General features: G+C 40.0%; 1 protein-coding gene across 1 annotated transcript in view; it reads right to left on the reverse strand.

The window, feature by feature from the left end:
- Positions 1-529: 529 nt before the first annotated feature.
- The window catches only part of LOC145991697 (uncharacterized), a 69,021-nt gene continuing 47,290 nt past the window's right edge, over positions 530-22,260 (reverse strand). Inside the window, exon 2 of the mRNA XM_083127755.1 lies at positions 530-763. Within this exon, the coding sequence (XP_082983881.1) occupies positions 530-763 (234 nt within the window). The remainder of the gene's footprint in view (positions 764-22,260) is intronic.

Raw genomic sequence — 22,260 nt, forward strand, 5'->3', positions numbered from 1 at the left:
CCTCGGTTTCATTTATATTCTCAGCAAGTTTCTCTGCCACTTTGCGATTAATGGTATCTTCTAACTTGTCTGTGATAACAGTTACCTGGTGATTCACATTTTCAAACACTTCCTTTCTGAAACTGCTCTGTTCTTCAGCGATTTCCTTACGAAAGTTACCCTGAGATTGTTCAACCTCTTCTCTCAACAGGGCAATTTCTTGTTGCACATTTGATTCCACTTGTAGAGAGTTTGCTTCACATGTCTGACGTAAGTTAACAATCTCTATTTGAATGCTTTCTTTTATCTTCTGTTGATTTTCTTCCATTTTTACAGTCAAATTGTCCAGTCTCTGTCCCATCTCCAAAGCAGATTCTGTGAGTTTCGAATAACCCTGTGAAAACTTCTCTTCTAAGCACCTTTCTGATTCCACCAGATTTCTACCACTTTCCTCTAACTTTAAGTTCAAACTGCATTCCAACATGGCTACATTCTCCTGAAACTTAGCTTCCAGATTGCTGGAACTTTCTCTAATGTTTTCCTTAATTTTTTATTCCAGAGAATCCAAAGTAATGGCGTTTTCTTGGATCTTTGCTTCCAGATTGCTGGAACTTTCTCTAATGTTTCCCTGAATTTTAGTTTCCATAGCCCTTGTACTTTCCTCCAACATAATCCGTATTGAAGAAAGCAGGTCTGCTGTAACTGGAACTGACTGCACTGGAGATTCATTTTCCTCAGCCGACGATTTACTTGCACTTCTCAACATCTTCTTATCCATATTCTTCTAGCACAGAATTTCCATCACAATCACAAATCAATTACTCTTCACAAACACACAAAAATGAACACCACTAACGAAACAACAGATTTCGGGCCCCGCGTTGTTGCGCCAAAATATTGACACGTTCTTTAGTCAAAAGAACATAATTTAACTAAAAGAACAAATAATAAGTTCACATGAAAGACTCGAAAGCATACACGTGATGCCTCTCAGGGTATGGGGTAATATCTCTCTTCGTTCGTTGGTCAAAACAAATCAAAGTCAAGTTTTCGCTAAGAGAAAAGAATTATATTTTACGTCTTAGCAAAATAAATACTTATGTGCATAAAATCCACTTCAGTCAAAGAAATAACAGCTTCTCACAATTCAACTTAACCACTCTTTTTTAAAACTCGAAGCCCGAACTCCTAAGTCAAGACAAAAGACACTCGTAATTGCCATGGCAACAGCTCTTAACAAGATAATTATATACAGGTTAGTCACTATCCTGACAATATCAGTGATAGGTAAATTACAGTAATTAATATTACAAAAACAATAAACATTTGCACAAGAGAAAAGATAATTAATAACAATAAATATTTGTGCAATGGGAAAGGATGTGTCAAGTTCTCAAATCACCTTTAAATCTGTTGCACTTTACCAGGCAATTACAATTTTGATACTAATTAAGTTTAGACGTTAAAAGTTATACTGCAAAAACAACAAGTAGAAGTAGCTAGACAAAAATTGATATCCAAATTCATTAAGGGTATATTTAATTTTGAGCGGGAACTACGGGCTGAAGTTTCTGCGATTATAGAGAAATTTAAGAAATGGTACTCACCAATCGTTTATGACTGTTCTTTTTCGGACGTGCAGAGTTTTTTCTTCTGTCCCTGGATCACTGCATTGCCTCTGAAAGGTGAACAGTACTCCTCTTGTCAGGTGCTGTAGCGTGCAGTTCCATCTGTGCGATGTTAATCAGGACCATATACACCACACTTCTTCCATTTCATTGGCTTCTTAGGAGACGCCGTGAAGTCCAGGCTAGTATTCTCTCTGTTTCCTGAGGCAGCCTAGTCGAAGCCTGGAAGAGTGCTGAGGCTTCTCTCCAGAGGAAAAACCTCTTCTTTTGGAATACTCGTATTCAGGCCATGCAACAAATCTTTTTGTGAAAAAAAATTATATTCTTACTATTTTGCCGCATCTACAGAACATATGTAAATGTTTAACAAGTTTAAAAGTAAAATAAAGCCGTTTTTAATTTTACAAAATGATCGCACCATTCTTAAACAGAGCTATCTACACTTACAACAAAAACAGCTGTGAACACTTTCTGAATGGGATTTCAGAATTGGAATGTAGATCCACATTAACGGATCTCAAAATAATCTCATCTACCTTTCCATTGATTAGTTTGTGTGGAAGGATATGGGGGTAGCTAGCACTGGAATACTTTTCAGATTTAGGACTCGTAGCTTATATAAATAATAAAAAATGTCGTTTAAAATTTGTTAATTTTCACGAGTTTACATTAGGTGTATTTTAAACAAACAAAATATCAGTTCCGATCTTCGTTCTATGCTAAATAACACTTGTTAATCACCTTAAAAGTAAATCAATCAATTCCCTCAATAACATCACATTCTAGGAGTTTAGTAAATATGAATGTTAGTTGTGCAAGCTGCTTCAATTGAATTAATCAACGAGAATTTGAATTCCACCTTAGATGTATTAAAATGTACAAATATATATATGCATATGGTCTACTAATTTTCATGAACCTCAAGATGTTAACGTCAAAATGAACGAAAAATAATATTTTAAACTACATAATTAACAGAAGGATAAATATGATATCTTCGAATAAATTCACCATCCTTTACAATTCCATGATCTCAAAAATATAAGACAAACCACCGCCATGTAGCCTATCAATCATTTTACCCTGTGCATTTTGGCTGGCTAACTGGAAGCCTCAGTGACGTGCGGTGATGTGGACACTTGGGGTAGCAATCAGTGGCGTGTCCAAGGGAGGTTGGTGTGGGCATAATCCCCTCCCCCCTCTTTATGGCCCAGTATTCCTAAAAATAGAACGTCAAAGAAAGGAAAGGATTGCAAAATGAGGAAGGACTACTGAAAAGAAGCAGGTGTTAATCCCACCCACTTTCGAAAATCCAAAACATGTTGATTTGACTATTAAGCCTAAGATCCCGGGTTCGAACCCCGACCTGGGCATGGGTGTTACTTGTGTTTGTCCCTTCATCAATTTTATCGCACCATCTTGACGATTAGCCAAAAGTGTAGGAAAAGCGAAGTAAAACAAACCAAATTAAACAATCAATCAATGATTTGATTTATGCTACTTAGCGTCGTTGTCACATTTGGTTAATCGCGAAGATTGTACAATACAATTAATGAAGAGACAAACACAAAAAACACCCAGGTCGGGGTTCGAACCCGGAACTCCTGGTGTCATAGCGTGCAGTGATAACCATTCCCCCACGGTAGGTTGATTTGGTGTTTAAGTCCACTTTATGTACATAAAAGCTAATCGGGACTGGACACACAGTTTAAAGTGGGATCCAAACCACTATGTGCGTCCACCTGGTACCGATCCGGGGCCACTTGCACTCCTCCACGGAGGTCGGCCGACAACAAAGATGAGTGGAAAGTGGAAAGCTGTAATTATTCGGATACGTGGGTATCGGTAAAGCAAACTGCGTATTTACTCAGTGGTACGTAAATTTCAATTGGATTTTTGAAACACCATATTTGCATATGATTAACGTTTTTCCAAAAAAATTGCATTGCTTGATTTCCCTAATTTCTTCATCTCACGATATCGTTACTGAAGTATCCGGGCTCGAGCCCTGGCCTGTGCATGAGTGTTCCTTTGTAACCACTTCTCATCCGTTTAATTTAATCAACGTTCATCGTCATGGCAGAAGTTAGGTAAATCAATGGAAAAGCAACGCTAAAGAAAGGAAAAAGAAAATACAAATAATTTCCTCACAGTGCATCTGCAGGGCACTGTGAAATCAGGAGTCCGGAGTTCTCTGTTTATGATTGTCCCTCGTGACTTCAAGCTCCTTAGCTACTTATCGCGATTAAATCTATACAGCTAGAAAAAGTGATGGAAGGTGGCAAAAATTAAATATATTAGAGGGGATGAACAGGTAACAAAATACACTTTTTTATACCTTCTTCAATGATATTCATTTGGCTTTTTGAGTTCTGGGATACATTTTACATTCCAAATTATTTCATTATTCACTAGCAGAGTACAACACATAGGAACAATAATGCGCGCTCGTCACGGGTTCGAATCCCGGCCTGAATTGTTCTTTGTGAGGTCCCTTCATCAATTTCATTATATCATCATTCATCCTCATTTTCGCGATAACCAAATGTGGCAGAAAGGTGAAGTAAAATAAACCAAACCAACAACAACAATTAGAACGCGCGTTTTCTTGCCCAAATTAATACATCCGTATTTATGACTGTTTAGCTTACCCATATGTTTTATTGCAGGCCAAATTATTAGTATATTTAAATAAAACACTACTAAAACGAGAGTGAGAGAGAGCGTGAGCAAATATTTGTTATTTAATCATTATATATTCCATATTTGAAAAAAAGAAAGAAAGAAACCATAACACTTTTGTCTGCACAACGTTTAAAAGGTTGTGTAAATACACAGAACATAAGTACTGCAGAAAATTTTCCCCTTAGTTCTTTAGAGCAGTGTTGCCACATGAAGGGAAGTTTCCCTTTTTGAAGGGAAATTTGGAGCTAATTTTAAGTGTAAAGGGAAAAGGGAAATTCGATGAAAAATAGCGAATTTTCAGGGAAATTTTAAGACAGACTCAACATTAATTATATTAAACATTATAAGAGATTCCAGTTTTGAAAATGAGAACATTTTTTTTAAAAAAAATGTCGTATACTTTGTTCTGAGAGGAAGGGTGGAATTTGGGTTGGTCCACATCTGGCTACCGTTTGGAGCTGGAGGTTATTGACGATACACATTTATGTTCCGGCTTTGGGAGTGGGAGTCTGAGAGTATTGTTTATGTAAAGCTTTGCACTTTTCTCTTAATTTTGTCTCAACACTGCACGTGCAAACCATAAAGTTCTCTTTGTCGCAAACTATCTTTACTTCAGTCTTCATTGGATACTGGGTTATTCGTGTGCGAGTGTTTGGTGGAAGGTTGTGCCCATCTTCGACGATGGAAGAACAAGGGGAGCAAGGGAAACGATCAGCAACTCCAGAATATATTAGAAAACCTCGTGGAGAATTATCGGAAGATGAAAAAACACCGCGGAAACAAGTTAAAAAATTCCGTGCTGAGTGGCAAGAAGTGACCACCAATACCTCTCAGACTCAATGGATTAAATTTTATTTAAAAAAACTTGCTGTGTTTTAGCAGTTTTCACCTAATATGTAAAATGTACCAGAATGGAACATTTACTCAGGTATATACTATAATTTTTAAATTTAAAAATTTTGATGGGGAGATAAAAATGTGATTTTGCACACAAACTCTTCATATCTAAAGGAAGTGACGTTTCATCTGCGCCTTACTAGAACAGCCATACTAGAATATTTATAATTTTCTTCTGATGAGGTAATGAAGACAACGGGTATTGGCCTCCCTAAATCCAATCCCTGTTTGTGTGTTTTGATTTTTACTTAAGAAAATCTTCAGTTGCCAACTTTAACGTAGTTTTACTTTCATCTGAAAACGAAAAAAAATGGCTTTGTTTATCAATAAAATTTAAATCTTCCAAAACAAACTATAAAGATATTGATTTATTGATTTGGTTTATTTTACTTCACTTTTCTGCCACTTTTGGCTAATTGCAAAGATGGGGATGAATGATGATATGATGAAATTTATGAAAAGACACAAACAGTCATGCCCAGGCCTAGATTCGAACCCGTGACCACTGGCGTCGTAGCATTTAAAAGTTAAATTGTTTAACATTTCATACATATGTGCATACGAACATGGGTCAACGATAATATTTATTACTATTGTTATTATTATTATTATTTTTAATTCTTTAGATGAAGGGAAAAAATGGGCGAAAAAGGGAAATTTTACCCCTTGCAAAGGGAAATTGTGCTTACAGATTGTGGCAACACTGCTTTAGAGGAGTTACAAAGGAATCGAAGGGAAACCAATCCCCTATCTGTCCTATAGGAGATAGACTGGAGGACCTGAAACCACGGGCTTTCAACCATGGGAGCGGGGGGCGAGGGGCAAGGGACGTAGAGGCAGAAAACTTCCCCTTCCTTTCGGGCGGATGTCTATACCTGGATCTGGTAAGGCGGAAGAAGAGCCAGCTAGGGTATTCAGCCTGGCCAGCTGATCACATCGAGGGGCGAGAAACGAGTGGAAAGAAATGTTGCATATGAACAGAGGAGGCTTCAAGATAATAAATATTGTGATTTGAAAATAATTAGAGACGTGAGAATTATTGATCTATCTCTGCTAGACTAGCTACTCCTCAGTGCACGTCACTGGGAAGCCTTCTTTAATATATCAAAATGCTGAAGCAGATCCGAAATCTGCATGGTCTACATTTTGAAAGTATTTATTTATTTTATTTATGACATTTCCAGTACAGGAAAGAAATAATAATAGACTAGTATTAATATATATATATATATATATATATATATATATATATATATATATATATATATATAACAGTACCAAGATTAAATAGAGCTCAGTTTCAGAATATAATTTCTTACGTACAGATTGGTAAGGCGTGAAGTATTTGGGAGAGAACCGAATTGTGCAATGTTTATATAAGGGGATGTGAATTTCGTCAGTCTATTTTCCAGATTTTTTCCTCAGGTAACAACAAGTGTGGATTGAAGAGAATTCTGAGTATAACACGCAGTGTCGTTTGCATGGACAAATTTTAAAATGGGAATGGGAATCCATTAGAGCATAAGAGCTGTTTTATCTGCATTTGTTATTTTTAAGCAGCAGTACGTTTCAATACGAAAGAACTTTAACAAATTTCTGGATATTTAATAAATCCATTGTTTTTAAAGAATATAGCCTCAGCAAGGGTTCAACATGGGGCAAACGTAGGGGAAGCCAATCCCCCCTTCCAGATAAGAAAATTTGTGTAAAGCATATCCCAGCAAAGATAAATTGCCTACAGGTCTCGTTAGCTACGAATTTACATTTCCAGCATTGACATTAATAACAACTCAACCTCTTTGATGCGTGAAGAATGTATATGCAGTCTTAAAAGAGGAAAAGGTTTCGTTAGGTTAGGTTAGGTTAGTGTAACACATGAAGTTTACTTACTTAGATTAGAGCTATAGTTTCAAAAGCCATTCTGTCACGTTGAGTCAAGGTTATCTTATTTTAATTTCTTTTGAAGAAATGCTCCATGGAAACGGTTAACATGCAAGCATTGTTGGCCCAACAATGCATATTGCTAAATTGTTTAAAATCAGGTATTGGAAATTTCATGCTGGAATATTCGCTGTTGGAGCAAATTTAACATGAGCACGTGGAGCTCGAGTCCAGTCAATACTTTGCCTATTATTATTATTATTATTATTATTATTATTATTATTATTGAAATCTCTTACACACATGCTTTCTCTTCAGTGCCTGCTATAATACGGACAACTATAGTCCACGCGCTTACTTCGTTAACGTCGAAGAACTGAAGAAAACCGCCGCAACGAACGTGGGTGGAGATAAATAGTGGGCGAGTTGTTTTCTTCCAATCACAATTAACCTTCAGCCAATGGGGGCAGCTGTCATTCTGCTCGTCTACTCCACGTGGAGTCTCAGTCACATGACTGCTGATACGCTGTTACCGTACTTTGCAACTCCAATGTGGAGACCGTGGGAAAGTGATTGTGCGTTGAGGGACAAGGTGGCGTAGATTAGATGTGGAGATTAGATGTGTGTCAACACTGTGCGTTGAATGTGATTGTTGCAGCTGGTGGGCGCGCTCCGTGGACTTCAAACCTTTTTTTTTTCGTAATTTATATTATTATCTTATAACTTGAATATTTATCAGTAATTTCATCTCAAGAAGACGATGTCTTCCAATACTGAAATATGCCACTAGAAACAACGCAAATTTCGGCAGTTCTCACGAATAAGAAAAAAGAATTAATGCCTTTATTAAAGCGAATCATTTGGAGATAAGCTCGTTACCTAGAAGTAAATTTAGGCAGTAAACGTCCACTCTGAATAAAGGACAAACACAAAGCACCGTACATAAATATAATAATAATCATCATAATTATTATTATATATTTCTCTCTCTCTCTTTCTCTCTCTCTCTCTCTATATATATATATATATATATATATATATATATATATATATATATTATATATGTAGTGTTTTTGGGCGTTGTAATGTGACTGCCCCCAACAATATTTTGTCGCCCTCTCCCCCCCCCCCCAGTGACTTTCCCTGTCGCCGTCACTGTCGCTACATCAGGACAATGAATGTGAATCGAATAGTTAAGACGTAGAAGGCAGTGATGAAACGCAATTTTCTTTAAGAAGCCTCCGTTTTCCAGTAGTGACTTATTCTTAAAAATTCCGCACTTAAAAAGGGGTAAAGGGGTATCGCACCGACACAGGTCATAATTAGTTGAGATAAGAAGAAAATAGGCAAACCATCACATTAAATGATCTTCTGCTTAGATTGATTCAATGAGTTGGCGTTTTAAGTCCTCTTTATGCACAGTAAGGCTAATCGGAACTGGACCTACAGCTTAAAGTGGGATCCGCACCACTATGAGCCTCCACCGAGTATCGAACCAGGAACCACTTGATTACAAGCCGACGACGCTACCACTGCGCTATCGGAGAGGCCCTTCTGGTTAGATGAAAGCGTTTGCTTTAGTGGCACAAAGTGATTTAGAAATGGAGGGGAGTGAATTTGAGCGATCACGAAGTGGTGAATCACTGAATGCACTCACTAAACCAATATTATTGTACTCTCTAAATCGGTAAATAATGAATGCTTGCACGGAATCTTTAGATATATCTCCTGCATGCAACGCAAGAATCCAGATTATCTTTGATATATTAATATTAGTGATGAAAAAATCAGAGAGGAAAGCCCTGGATGAGCCGTAATCTTGGATTTGGATCTTGGTAAATGTGTGTGCTTGCGTGCGTGCGTTTCACACAAACACATTTTTTTTTATTTAATAACACTGCATTTTTACGAAATTTAAGATTGGACAATGCCTTATATAGATGTGTAAACGAAAAATGCCATTTGAAATGCATGAAAGTGTAAGTCGCTAAAGTAGATTTTGATAACAAAACTACAAGAAAAATTGTAGAAACATTATTTCAAATGGAGAATCACTATATGAGGATTTGTCCAAGCCTTTGAATTAGTGTTATGTACTGGTATATTACAACACCTTCCCAATTATTTTGAAGTGAGAAATAATGCTGATGTGTTTCTTGCTACAACATTCACACCATACTTGAACGTTTAAATAACAACAAAAATGTTTGGTAAGATAATATTGCTATTATACCAATCTGTGTAGAAGCAAACTACTCTTACCATAAAAAAATCATTTTCTCACTGCAACAACACAGTACAGGGTGAGTCAGAAGTACCTGACCACCCCTTATAAAATGAAAGGGAGTGTAGATTGCAGCAATTGGTCATGGTAGTAATATGTTAGGCCTAGGGGGAAACGTTTTGGTGAATGTCATGACAACGTCTGCCATCTTGGTGACCGCCATCTTGGATCCAACTTCATTTCTTTAAATGGAAAGGGGGGCATGTGGGGTATGTTTTGGGCTAGAATTTCAACAGGAATTCAGTGGTGAATTCAGATTTATGAAAACTTTCATGATAAGGAAGTTATGGGCATATGAAAGTTACACAATGTGTTCAATATGCTGTTCTTATTGTGCTATGCAAATGTTAAGACGGTTCTCCCATGCTATATGGACACGGAGCAATATCTCAGGCGTGATTTGTGCACATGCATCCAAAATCCGTTGTTCCAAGTAATCCACATCCCGTATCCTTTCGGCATACACGATTGACTTCAAATGACCCCACAGGTAAAAATAGAGTAGGAGTTCAAATCTGGTGATCGAGGAGGCCAATCCACTAGCCCACGTCGACCAATCCATTGGCCAGGGAACTGAAGGTCCAGGTAGTGACGAACCTGTCGCCCATAATGAAGTGGTGCCCCATGCTGCTAAAAATATGAGGGGAAGTTTCCATCCTACGTCAAAACTGACGTCTTCTTGTAACAAACAGCATTCTCCTATCCGGTCGTCCTCAGAGAGATGGTGCTGCAGCTTGTACGGGTGCCACTTAACCTCTTTAACACCCTGCAAATGGAACTCTGGCTGACACCACAATGCACAGACATTCGACGTGTACTGCGCAGCAGAGACTTGGCAAACGATGCTTTGTCAGTGGCAGTTCTGGGCCTATCATATCGTGTCCTCTCTTCGAACCTGGTCAGCAATTGGGTTTTCATCACACGATTTTTAACTCGGCACTATAATTACACTCTTCATTTGAGCCACAGTGTATATTGACATCCTTTTTCTTTGTACGTACGTACGTCGTTGCGATTTAACTAGGTACTGAATAGAACGACGTTACTAAAATAAAGACATAATTCAACTATTTCATTCTCGTAGTAGGCTACTTTAAACTTTACTATTTTGATAACAGAAGAATCTAATTCAAAAGTTAACTGTACAACAAACCAAAAATGTTTACTTTATTCATTCTATTGCTTTGCCGAGAATCACTTAGGAAAGGCAGTTCGAGTGGCAAGTTTGTTCCTTCCTTATCAAGTGCATAACGTGCAACGTTCTCCGGGTGCCTACTACACCTACACCAGTACGTCAGCGGAGTTGCAAGCCAACTAGCTTGGCAACGATCAATCAGTAGCACCAAACACACTGCAAGTTTTACCAATCTTACTAACCTTTCCTCTAGCGTTGTCATGAGACTCTTAAACTTTCAGCGGCAAAAACATGGAATGAACTTCCGCCCTCCATTACCTCCCTCCCCAGTCCTAACAAATTTAAGAATAAACTAAAGAATTTTCTGTTAGATGAGCAATATCTCTGTTCAAGCTCCCACGAGTAACACTACACAATACAGTTTAGACTACATACGAGCCTCGCCAATCCAATCCAATCCTTGACAAAGCTTCAACTATATTGTAATATTTACGTATGCGTTGTTCTATCGTACCTCACAAAACTAGCATAATCATGTACATCAATCTCAACATCCATGCGTGAATGTCCTGCTCAGATATGTTTAGTATGTGTGTGTGTGTGCGTGTGCGTGAATGTGTTTTTTTTCTCTTTCTTTATTATGTGTTGTCTTGATTTTTTAAAATCTCGCCTTTGTTCTTCCTTGTAACCATTTTTTTCTTTTTATTGTATTTTCTTATCTTTTTTATGGTTTTGTTTATGTACACCAGGTAAATGTCAAACAGGGTTAGGTGGGAGAACAGCCACAGGCTGAACCTCGCCCTCTAATAAAGAAAATTTGAATTTGAATTTCACTCAGGGTTCGGGAAAAAGTACACTGTCTAAAGTTAGAGAAAGTTTAATTACTATAGCTGGATACACTTATGCAACTATAAACGTTGTAAGTTTAGCACACACTCGCATAGGATATTACACTCGCTTGGCCAGTATACTGTCACACAATGGGAGGAGAATGGCTTCTGTAAACTGCCGTAAACTAGGAACAGGAACACTGCTGCAGCTGCCTTCTGCAGTCGAAACGCCAACTTACAATAGGAAAGTGCAGTCTTTCACTTGCGTCGTCTTCTGTAGTTGCAGGCTTTTTACAGGAAACTGTTGGCTTTTGGGGAAGAAGGGCATCTCTTAAGGTCACCCTCACGATAATCATAGTACTTTATCTGACCTGTAATTTTACAGTCAAACAACACCCTAACCTTTGTCGTATACGGCCTAATAAAGCCCAACACCTTGCGGTGGGGTTTAAGCTGTAAACGGCAACGCCTGTACTTACAATTACCGTTCCGTTTAAGCCCAGCGTTAACGGTAACGGGGTACACAACGGTAAACCTTATGAGCGGTTGCCTAGTAACCTAACGCCTCAATTCCCAGGCCGCTGGTTGATAGTGGATGAAACCTCTCGCAGCAAGCGGAATGGGTCCTCTCACCCTAAAGTGGAGTTTATCTCTCTCTCGCTCGTAAGCGGAGTGGTGACTTCTCTCACCCGAACGTGGAGTGGGTTCTCTTGGCCGTGGGCAGAGTTCAAAGGTCTGCATAGTCTGCCTTTTATCTACCCACTGCCCCCTTGCCAGCGAGGACAGGTATACCTGCTCGCCTGCCCACGGCAACGAGTCGACTTGCGTCTTTACCCGGGTTCTTCGTCTTCAAGGCGCTCTGCGCTTACAAGGTAACTGGGCATTCAACAAGACCCTGGCGCCTGCAAAACCTGCTGGAAGGAAACAGCCCTCCGGCAGCGTGTCGCTCCAGGTGTTTCATCACCACGTGGACGGCTGCAGCCAGTGTTGCCTACTTACGTAGCTACTAAATCCTACGAAGTCCTAGGAGGAGCTCTCTCCTCCAAGGAGAATTTATATACTTAGCGATTTCAGTTCAGCGTAAGCAGTTTTTATCTTATTGCCAGGAAATGCACGCAATATTACAGCTTCATTTATCTAAATGAATGATCGAGCAAACAAAAATCTCCTCACTGAAAACTAATTGTTTTTCATTGCATGGTGCCTTAACCAGACACGCAGTGGTGCAACCAGAGGGGGCAGGGTGCATTGCTCAAAACCTTGGACGGAAATTAAGTCTAGCGGAGGGGTCAGGGTGGGGGTCAAACATTGAAGTACAAGAAAAAACAGGCTGGCAGAATTAAAGAGTAGCAGGGCTAAAGGGTACTCAAGATGGAATTAATTTTCCTATTTTTCTTACATTTTCCTTCCAGACGGCCAAGGGCACCTGCAGAGGGGGAATGGAGGGGTAATTTCAACCCCTTGATTTCAAATTTTATGAAAGTATAAATATATTATAAAATATTATACAGTCTCATCAAGTTCAATGCCGTAGCAAAGGGGTAGCGGGAGTCAGCCCTGAGCGCCGAACGATTTAAGTGAGAAAAGTTTTAAAACAGAGAATGCTATGGCGGCCCGTGATATTATTTGCTATTAATGTTGGTTTGTTACGAGTTGCATGAATTGATTATGTAATACGTCGCTCCATGTGAAAAGAAAATATTGTAGATGGAAATTTTACATGTCATATGTATGTACATTCGGAATGCATTTATCATGCACTTTGTACCCGTATTTCCATACGTGCACACTATTATCAATATCTACATATATCATTTTTCTTCTACCTTTATTATTATTATCGAACATTCAGCACGTTTCCAAATCCCCGCCAGTTTCAGAGAAGCCAAGCAAAGGTCATTTGCCTTGCCCACGAAAGGCGACGACTATATTTACGCTTTCTCTCCCAGAAGCCCCTTTGTCTCCCCAACGTGAAATATTTCCATTCTTCCCTGCAACCAATCCCCTCCTCCACGCCAGCCAATAGAAAGTGGACATGGACAAAAACCTCTAACCCAACGGTGAATTTTGGCGGTTCAGTGTGCGTCTATAAGCTAGACAGAGGAGTCGATGTTGAGAATTCAAGTGACAAGTGTGTGTCTAGAACTTGTGCCGGAGAGTCTGTTGTCGAGAAGCTGTGATAGAAGTGTTGAGGATTTGCCTTAACAAGTCTTTGTCGAGAGGTTGCGCTGAAAGTCCGTGTAAAAATGGTTATACTGAACATCCTGTGTCTAGAAGCCAGTGTCCGTCAATGCTGACAGCATAGCATTTAACCCTTGATTTACGATGAACGGGATAGTTTTCGTCACAAGATAAACTATTATATATGTAACTGGTCAGTGTACAGAAGACAGATGTGAACTGTGACGTGTGCTTCCGCGGCCTGATATATATATATATAGGAATCGTCACCGGAGGGCAGTGTGATTGACACCACGGACAGTTGGTACAACCAGGTTCCCTAACGACAGACAATGGAGACATCAGTACACAGCGCCAGGACATCGGTGTAAGTGTGACCGGAATTGAAATTAAGGTGTGGACTTGCAATTCTCATATCATGTAGAGATTCTTAACATAATACATATTCATATATCACAGTCCATCAATCAAATCGCTATAATTTCATATGCAACCCCATCCTTTTCCCCCATCTCAATAGTATTTTCTATTTGTTTATGTACACCGTGCAGGTACAGCCGGCCATCGAACCCTGGACGGCTTGGTCCCCAACCGCCTATTGATCGGCTTCAACCAAGCGGCCCAGGGGGGAAAGAGCTAGCCTGTACGGCTACAACTTCCTTTCTTTCAAAAACAGTTTGTGTGCTTGTTTTCCTTATTAGCTAATGTGAAATTGACGTGTTGAAAAGAAATATTTCTAATCCTCTGTTTCAACACAAATGCGTGAGAACCGACTTCTACCCCCTTTTTGCTTGATTTATGAGGATAATAATGCCTTTCATGCTACTTTATTACTATTATTATGATTGTTGTTGTTGGCACGTTTATCCAAGTACTTGCCCCCCCCCCCCCAAACGAGGGTAACGGCAATGCCCCTGGCTGGCTACTAGTGTTGCCCACGGGACGAGACGGGACAGGCTTTTAAAAATTCGAGACGAGACGAGATTGATTATGTGTCCCGAGACAAACGAATATTTTCGAGACGAGACAGCATTTCCACGAGACGAGACAGGCCAAAGTCTCGTCTCGTGGGCAACACTACTGGTTACGGCCCTGGTGTTCGCAGAAGAACAGTCTGTTGTTCGACTCGCGACCTCAGCGTCGAACGTGACATGTTTCAGTCCTGCCCTATATCACTATATATACGTATATTGGTTGTTTACAACATATACTTATGGATCCTGTGCCACGGAAAACCTATTTCAATGTGTGTGTGTGGGGGGGGTAGCAACATTAGTAAATCTCATTTCATTGGCCATGTGGCTTACGAAGCTTTGTTTTCCCTTTTTTAAGTAGTGAAAATCTATTTCAGTTGGCAACACTGCAGAACGGTGTGGGTCCGGTGCAGTTTCTACTCGAAGCAACTACGTCATGCAGAGGGAGGGGCGTGCAGTTGATTGAATGAACGCACTGAGACCTACTAGGCATCTTACGACTGCGGGTACCCGGCGGGTTTTCAATACCTGCCAAGAACGATCTGGGCAGATGGTCAGGCAAGGTGCTCAAGCGAGGGTGTTGCGCAGGTTGCATAGCATTTCAGGAACGATGTCACGCGAACGGGTCTGCTCCAGGTCTTGTGCAGGCCTTTGGCAGAGTTCAACCTCTCTCGCCTGAAAGCGGAGTGCAACTTTTCTCGTGAGCAGACCTAAAAGCCAACCGAAGAAAATGGATGAAAAACCTTTTTTCGAGCAAGTCCTCATCTCCAGGAAGCTACGGCACCTGTTGCCCGTTATATAGCCTCGGTTCAGAGTAGCGCCTCTAGCGCCGTTCACGCGAACTACGTGGGACCGTGCTAGAGCAGGCAAGGCCATCTCTACGGCAGTATTGAACTATGTGCTCAAGGCACAAAGGATAAATACATATTATAATATTAAACGTGTGCTAAACGTTAATATACAATTATAAGATTAACATTACATATTCTTTGCGACCACGCAGAGCCTTATTAACAGGACAATAATAAATTACTACTGATAAACAGAATATGACACAATTATCAAAGCAGTTATTAACACATGTAAAATTGAACAAGTAAATAAAATAACTTTGACCATAATAACAATGGTTACATATACACAGAGTAAATAAACTTTAGTGTTACTAATGAGTATGATCTCTCAGGATCATTACAAGCGTAAGGTGGATTTTGTGCTGGCGAAGACGAATGTTGAAGGGGAGGAAACACTGGTAGGCTGCACTCACACACGCTGAAGACGGCGACAAAACAAAGACTGATTCTCGGTTTTTGCGAAGGAAGTTTGCGTACTTCACGGAACGAAAATGCGCGTACGTAAGTGGAATCTCGATTCGGTAGCCACCTATCGGGAAACCAACTTGCACATGTAAATATAATCTGCAACAATTTTGGAGTACATACTGGTGGCGCTATTCTCACTCACTCATGGCGAGTGAGGCCGCTGTGGACAGATAATAAGGTAATGTTTTATTCTGGTCACCACAAGTTGTAACCACTTTTTTTATATCAGTAGCAACAACCTACTACATCAACAACCAATGGCGACTCGTGGCTTTTTGGAGTGTAGGAAGAAGTTATGGTAAACCGAAGAAGGTTTGAACAATTGTGTACGATGGCTCAACAAACGAAATGGGTTCAGCATAGAACTTGAAACGGTTTTAGAGAATTCTTTGTTTACCCCCAATCTTCTACGATTTCCTTCCATCAAATTTTTCACGAACAAAATCTGGCAAGATAAAGAAAAGATAGAGGATGGATCATGGTATGGTTGCGAAAAGCTTGTCGCTGTGTAGACATACTCCCTTTTATTTTAAACATTTCCGCTGGTGAAGCAAAAATAAGATTTGGACCTAATTCGGGTTTTATTTCCTGAAAACACAATCCTTTGAATTATATTTCCGTCTCCCAGAGCCTTGCATTTGCAGATTATGCTATATTTTACCATTATGCCAAAGGCAGGGTGCTAGGTTCCAACAAACATCAAACTGTGCTAGGTTTAGTACCATTTTGCTGCGGTTGGCATCACTGATTGAGGAAACCCTCGATGCTTCCTCGCTGGATGCTTTAAAACCACAACCTTCCCCACTGTCCCTTTTCCACTCCTCACCCATCTACTAGCGAGGTTCCTCAGTCGGGGCAGCAAAGCCTGTGCGTCCATAGTCTTTGGGCTGCGTTTGGAGCGAACGACAGCAGTCAACTCTTGGCAGCAGGGACGGCGCCAGAAATTTTCGACCGGGTGGGCAGAAGCTCCTTATTGATAGATTAGGGTGGGCAGTATAAATGTAAGACCATGTATGTGTACGTATGCATCCCCCTCTCTCTTACACTCCCGATTTTCCTCTTACTTCTTTTTCCTTTCCTTGTTTTCCTCTTTATTATTTACTAATCTATTCTCGCATCTTGTTCCATTTCCTTTCGTTTTGTCTCTGATGGACACAAGGAAGTGTTTACACATGCGCAGCCATACCCTAGCCATACATTCTAATGTATGCATGTTAATACAGTGAAATAAATTTGAATTAGATTTAAGCTTGTGTTGCAAATACAAGGCACATACTTGATTTTATGTATTCGGCGACAATGATAGAAAGTGCGATGGTAGACAATCGTGCAGTTTCTCGTAATTTAAATGCATGTTCCTGAGCATAGTATTTTCATCGTATGAGTTTTTAACTGAAAGAGTTTTCTTACTCCTTAGGGGTCACTTTTCTTAGCTTACAAGGTTTGTACAACTGAGAAATCTATCTGAATGTTTGTAGTAGCGGCGATTGGGTGCCAAGATTTGAGGGGCAAGGACAATATACTTTTTCTTGGTAGAAAAGGCTTAGCATAAAAAGGCCATAGTGCAGGGGCAAAAAGTGGCAAAATTTGGCGAGGGAACCGCATCCCCCACTTCCCGGTTCTCCTAATCGCCGCCACTGAATGTTTGGATTAAAATGAACGTCTTATTAGGAATGGTTTAAAACACACACGGAAATCAAATTCTTTGTTCATTGTCCATGAAGTATTCCTAGGCTAATGAAAGGCTATTTTGACAGAATATCACTCACAAACAAGTAAGATCTAAAAATCTGTTCAGAATTGAAGAGATTATTAGCTAAGTTGTTATTCATTTTCTGAACTGTCATGTTACTAATGCGGGAGAAGCAATACACGTATGGTTGGTTACATGAACATATTTTTTGAGGTAACAAAATGATTTAGGACACAAGGAATTCATCGAAGTTGATCACCGTGCCAGTAATAATTCATCTATTTTTCATAATGACTTGGGTTGCATGGCGTGACCCAGGCACGTATCCAGAGGGGGGGCTTAGGGGGCTCGAGCCCCCCCCGAAAGTTTTAGGTTTACACTAGATAAAATTAGTTTTTTTTTGTTTATTGTGGTGTGATATAAAATAAGGTGACAATAATTTAAGGAGATAATTATCGAGGCAAGACGGAGAATGTTCCGTAACCCTGTTATTGATAATAGCACATATCCAAGATGGGGCACAGGGGGCTCGACCCTCTCCCCAGAAAATTTTTCAGTTAACGTTAGAAAAAATTAGGTTTTTGGCTTCTTGAATAATGTGAAAATAATGTAAGGAGAGAAATAATTATCGAGGCAAGACGGAGAATGTTTTATACCCCTGTTATTCTTAATAGCATGTATCCAAGGTGGGGATGAGGTGGCTCGAGCCCCCCCCCCCTCCTCAGGAAATTTTTCAATTTACACTAGATAAAATTAGATTTTTGGCATCTTGAATAATGTGAAGATAATTTATAAATCTGAGAGAAATAATTATCGAGACAAGACGGAGAGTGTTCTATAACCCTATTATTGTCAATAGCACGTATCCAAGGTGGGAATCAGGGGACTCGAGCCCCCCTTCAGGAATTTTTTCTGTTTACACTAGATAAAATTAGGATTTTGGCTTCATGAATAATGTGATGATAATTTGGGAGAAATAATTATCGAGACAAGACAGAGAATGTTCCCTGTTATTGTTAATAGCAAGTATCCAAGGTGGGGTTGAGCTGGCTCGAGCCCCCCTCCCCCCAGGATTTTTTTTTACACTTGATAAAATTAGGTTTTTGGCTTTTGGAATAATGTGACGATGATTTAAGGAGATAGACAATTATCGAGACAAGACGGAGAATGTTCTAACCCTGTTGTTAATAATTGCAAGTAAGCTTTTCTTGCGCTTTTGGTGTTGTCGCAGCGCACTTAAGCACTATGTAGAGACTTATCAGTATTTGGAAGCTGCACAGCAAAGGTAGCGCCACACGTAGGGCGATTCGTTGTAATTTCTAATCTCTGGAAGGTGGGAGAGGGCACGTTCTTGAATGAGAGAAGGAGTCAACTACTGGCAATATTAACGAATCGTTTTATCTGCGGAACGTTCTAGAATATAATGAGGATATAAATTCGCGGATTCAATTTTTTGGTTGATCTGTACAAAGAATCGGTTAATGAGATTTCAGAGGTAAGTGTGACAATTCATACAGTCGATTAGTGATCAGTCAGCGTCCTCTGGTTGCTTTATATAGTGATTCGAAAATTAAGACATTGACAACAGCAGAACTTCCGGGGCCTCAGTGTAGTGCTAGTTCGGGTCGAGGGCCGAAGAGCAAGGCCTCTCTCTCTCTCTCTCTCTCTCTCTCTCTCTCTCTTTCTCTCTCGTGAATATTTCTGCAGTATCGGATATTGGGGTGGTTTATTAAAACAGAAATAAGCTCCATAGATCAATTAAAAATCAAAGTTTTGAGTGACGATTTAGTTTTGCCAGAACTAAATTTCGTATATGCAGTCCGAGAATTTCAAAGTATAAAAAAAATACTTTGTTCAAGCTTACTGGGTTTGAAACACATTCAAACACTTAACTACCATAAAGAGACAGCCGAAATTTTTATGAATGTCGAGAAGAGAAAGCAAGAAGATGTTGCATATGTAGACATTTTAGGCGGAAATTGCAGGCTCTACCAGAACCCGAATCAGGGCTCTACCAACTGAGCCACCTAGCCATCCTTGACTTCAACCGATTTTTCGTTAAAATGTCTACATAGTACATGTCCTGTGTATATCAAATCGTAAGGTGTTGCCTGTATAGTGAACAAGCACAGAAAATATAGGAGACAGAAGAAAACTGAGGAGCATTCCTACTGGTTGAGGAGAAATTTTTTCTTCTGTAGTCAACAAGAGCTACTACTTCGAGGTGACAATGACAGTGGCCTACTAAGGAGATTTCACACCGTGTCGCCTGAGGATTTCACAAGTCGAAATTAGGTTTGTGCGGCCTTTTGTGTCGCTACGGTGTGAAACGTTGCTGTTGATTGGCCCATTCCAATCGACATGTATCGCGTGTCCTTCGGTCTGAAACCTTCCTAAGTCTTGAAAATCCAAGTCACAAGGATGGAAAATTAGGGTCTTGTTAAGGTTAGGTGTGAAGGCAGGCAGACGACAGCACCCTAAAGGATCATATCCAAACCTGCAGGAAGAACGCATCTTACTTTAATCTCCAATGATAAAAACTTCCTGTGGGTTGATTTTATAAAAATGTGTCCGAGATAAAGAGTGGCGTGCCCAGGATTTTCGGAAGGGAGATGGGTTACGCATACCTACTATTTTTGGTGGTCAGTCCTGATTTTGTCATTTTTTCCTGTCTTTGACGTTCTTCTTTTATGTTTTAAAAAAAGGAATACTGGGTCAAATGGGGTTATGACCTCACCAACCCTCCCTTGGGCACGTCACTGGAGATAAATGAGTAAGCATTTGATCATACTGGGAGACGAAATATTAGATGTGTTGGGAACGAAAGGGTTTTCACTGTGCATTAATTGTTTCGTGATCCAGTCGTATTCGAGATTTCCTTTGTTTCGTGCCGATATATGACAAGACAGCGGAGGCTGTGACAGGCATTTTTGAACACTTGTGAGTGCTAAGGCCTGAATCTGAACAATTTGTTGGGTTTCGGCTTTTATAAGAGCTGCAAACATGGAAGGACAAGACACGTTAGTGGTATTCAGGCTCGAATCAGAGAGAAATATTCGAGAGCTGTCTGCGTCCAGTTCGCAGCCCACAATTTGAATCTCGCGTTGTCGAGTGGATTTTACATCCAATGCATGTGTAACAGCTTTGTAAAAACACGCAAAACACCATATATGTTTTTATGCCTGATGAGAAGAAATTAACAAACGTACTGAGTTGGTTCCGGCACACAATGTTAATGCATGGAAACAGGGGAGTCGAGTGGTAAAAAATGTTCCGATTTCACGTTCTGATTAAAATGACAGCCTTACAGTGGCGACGATTTAAGGGATAGTTGTCCCCATTTTTTGCCTCAACATTATGGCCTCTTAATGTTAAGCCTTGTCTACCAAGAGAAAGTAAACTTCCCTTGCACCGCCCTCCGCCCCCCCCCCTCCGTTTTGGAACCCAAAGGCCACCCCTGGTCTAAAATATACAATTGTGAGGTTCTTACTATACCCCTTAAAAATGTTGTTGAGCCCCCCCGAAAGAAATTCCTGGATACGTGCCTGGCGTGACCATTTCGAACACACTAGAATGTCAACCTCTATCCTGTGCAGCACACCCTGGAAACTTGATTTTTCAGGCAACGAGTCCCTGGTGCTTGGGACCACTGTCAAAGTAATAATTTATGAGGGTTTGTATTTTGAGTGTCAGTTTGTGTTTGTTTTCGCCCCTTCGTAACTTTAATCTAATCACCATTGAACCTTATCGTCGTCATTATCAAAATTAGCAGAAAAATGACTTAACCTTTAAACAGCCAATGGGTCAGATATGACCCATGGTGCGGATTACAACATTCACGTGCTTTTAGGACCTTCATACTTGTATGTGAGGTTGTAAACGCTCACAGATGTTGAGACAAGACATTGAAATGTCATGTGGAAGAACCCCCCTCCTTTCTCTAATATGCAAATTAGCTATTTTTAGCCAAAATGCAAATTGTACATATTGCTTCATATTTCACCTTGTATGAGAACTAGAACTTGAAACAAGTTTTGCTTTGTTGCAAAAGATCTACTCTTTGGAAACAATGCAAATGTTTGCGTCCTTTTTCCAAAATAACGGGAGAAGAGGGTGCGAACGCCATATTTTTGTTTAATTGAAATTTTGGGACTTGGCCCCTCCCAACCCCGTTATTCTCACTTGGGCTTTCTGAATTGTATACGATCGCGTGCTCTGATGTTTTTGCTTTCAAACAAAAGTTATCCGAAGTAGATTGCTCAAATAGTATCAGAGATATAACGTTTTTCTGAAATAAGTGTAAAAATTTAAAAATCGCGTGCAAAGGCCGCGGCGAGAGAGGGGTTACTTTCGAAAACCGGCTCGGCTGTTTAAAGGTTAAATATAACAAATCAACCACAACTTACTTTTCCAAAAATAGAGTTGCATTAGTTCATACCTCTTAGAAAGTTGAGATGGTAGTTTCAATTGCAGAGCGTTTCATTAGTGGATCAAGTCAAGGCAGCTAATTCCGTGAACAATGATGTTGTTTTCCAAAGTCTCAAATATTTGTCTCAGGCAATCACCCTCCTAAAATGGACGCATGGTGATAAAATGCCACATTTGGTGCGAGTTCTTTCTGTATATTTTTCCCCAAAGGCATAACGCTGTCGCATTATAATGAAGACGTCCTGTGTTCGACTCCCCCCTCCTCTGGTGGAAGCACAATGCACACTGGTTCCACGTTAAACGGTAGGTTTAGTCCCGATTAGCCTATCTGAGCATAAAAGTT

Source organism: Lepisma saccharinum, chromosome 8, assembly GCF_977018435.1.
Source record: "Lepisma saccharinum chromosome 8, izLepSacc3.1, whole genome shotgun sequence".
Lineage (NCBI taxonomy): Eukaryota > Metazoa > Arthropoda > Insecta > Zygentoma > Lepismatidae > Lepisma > Lepisma saccharinum.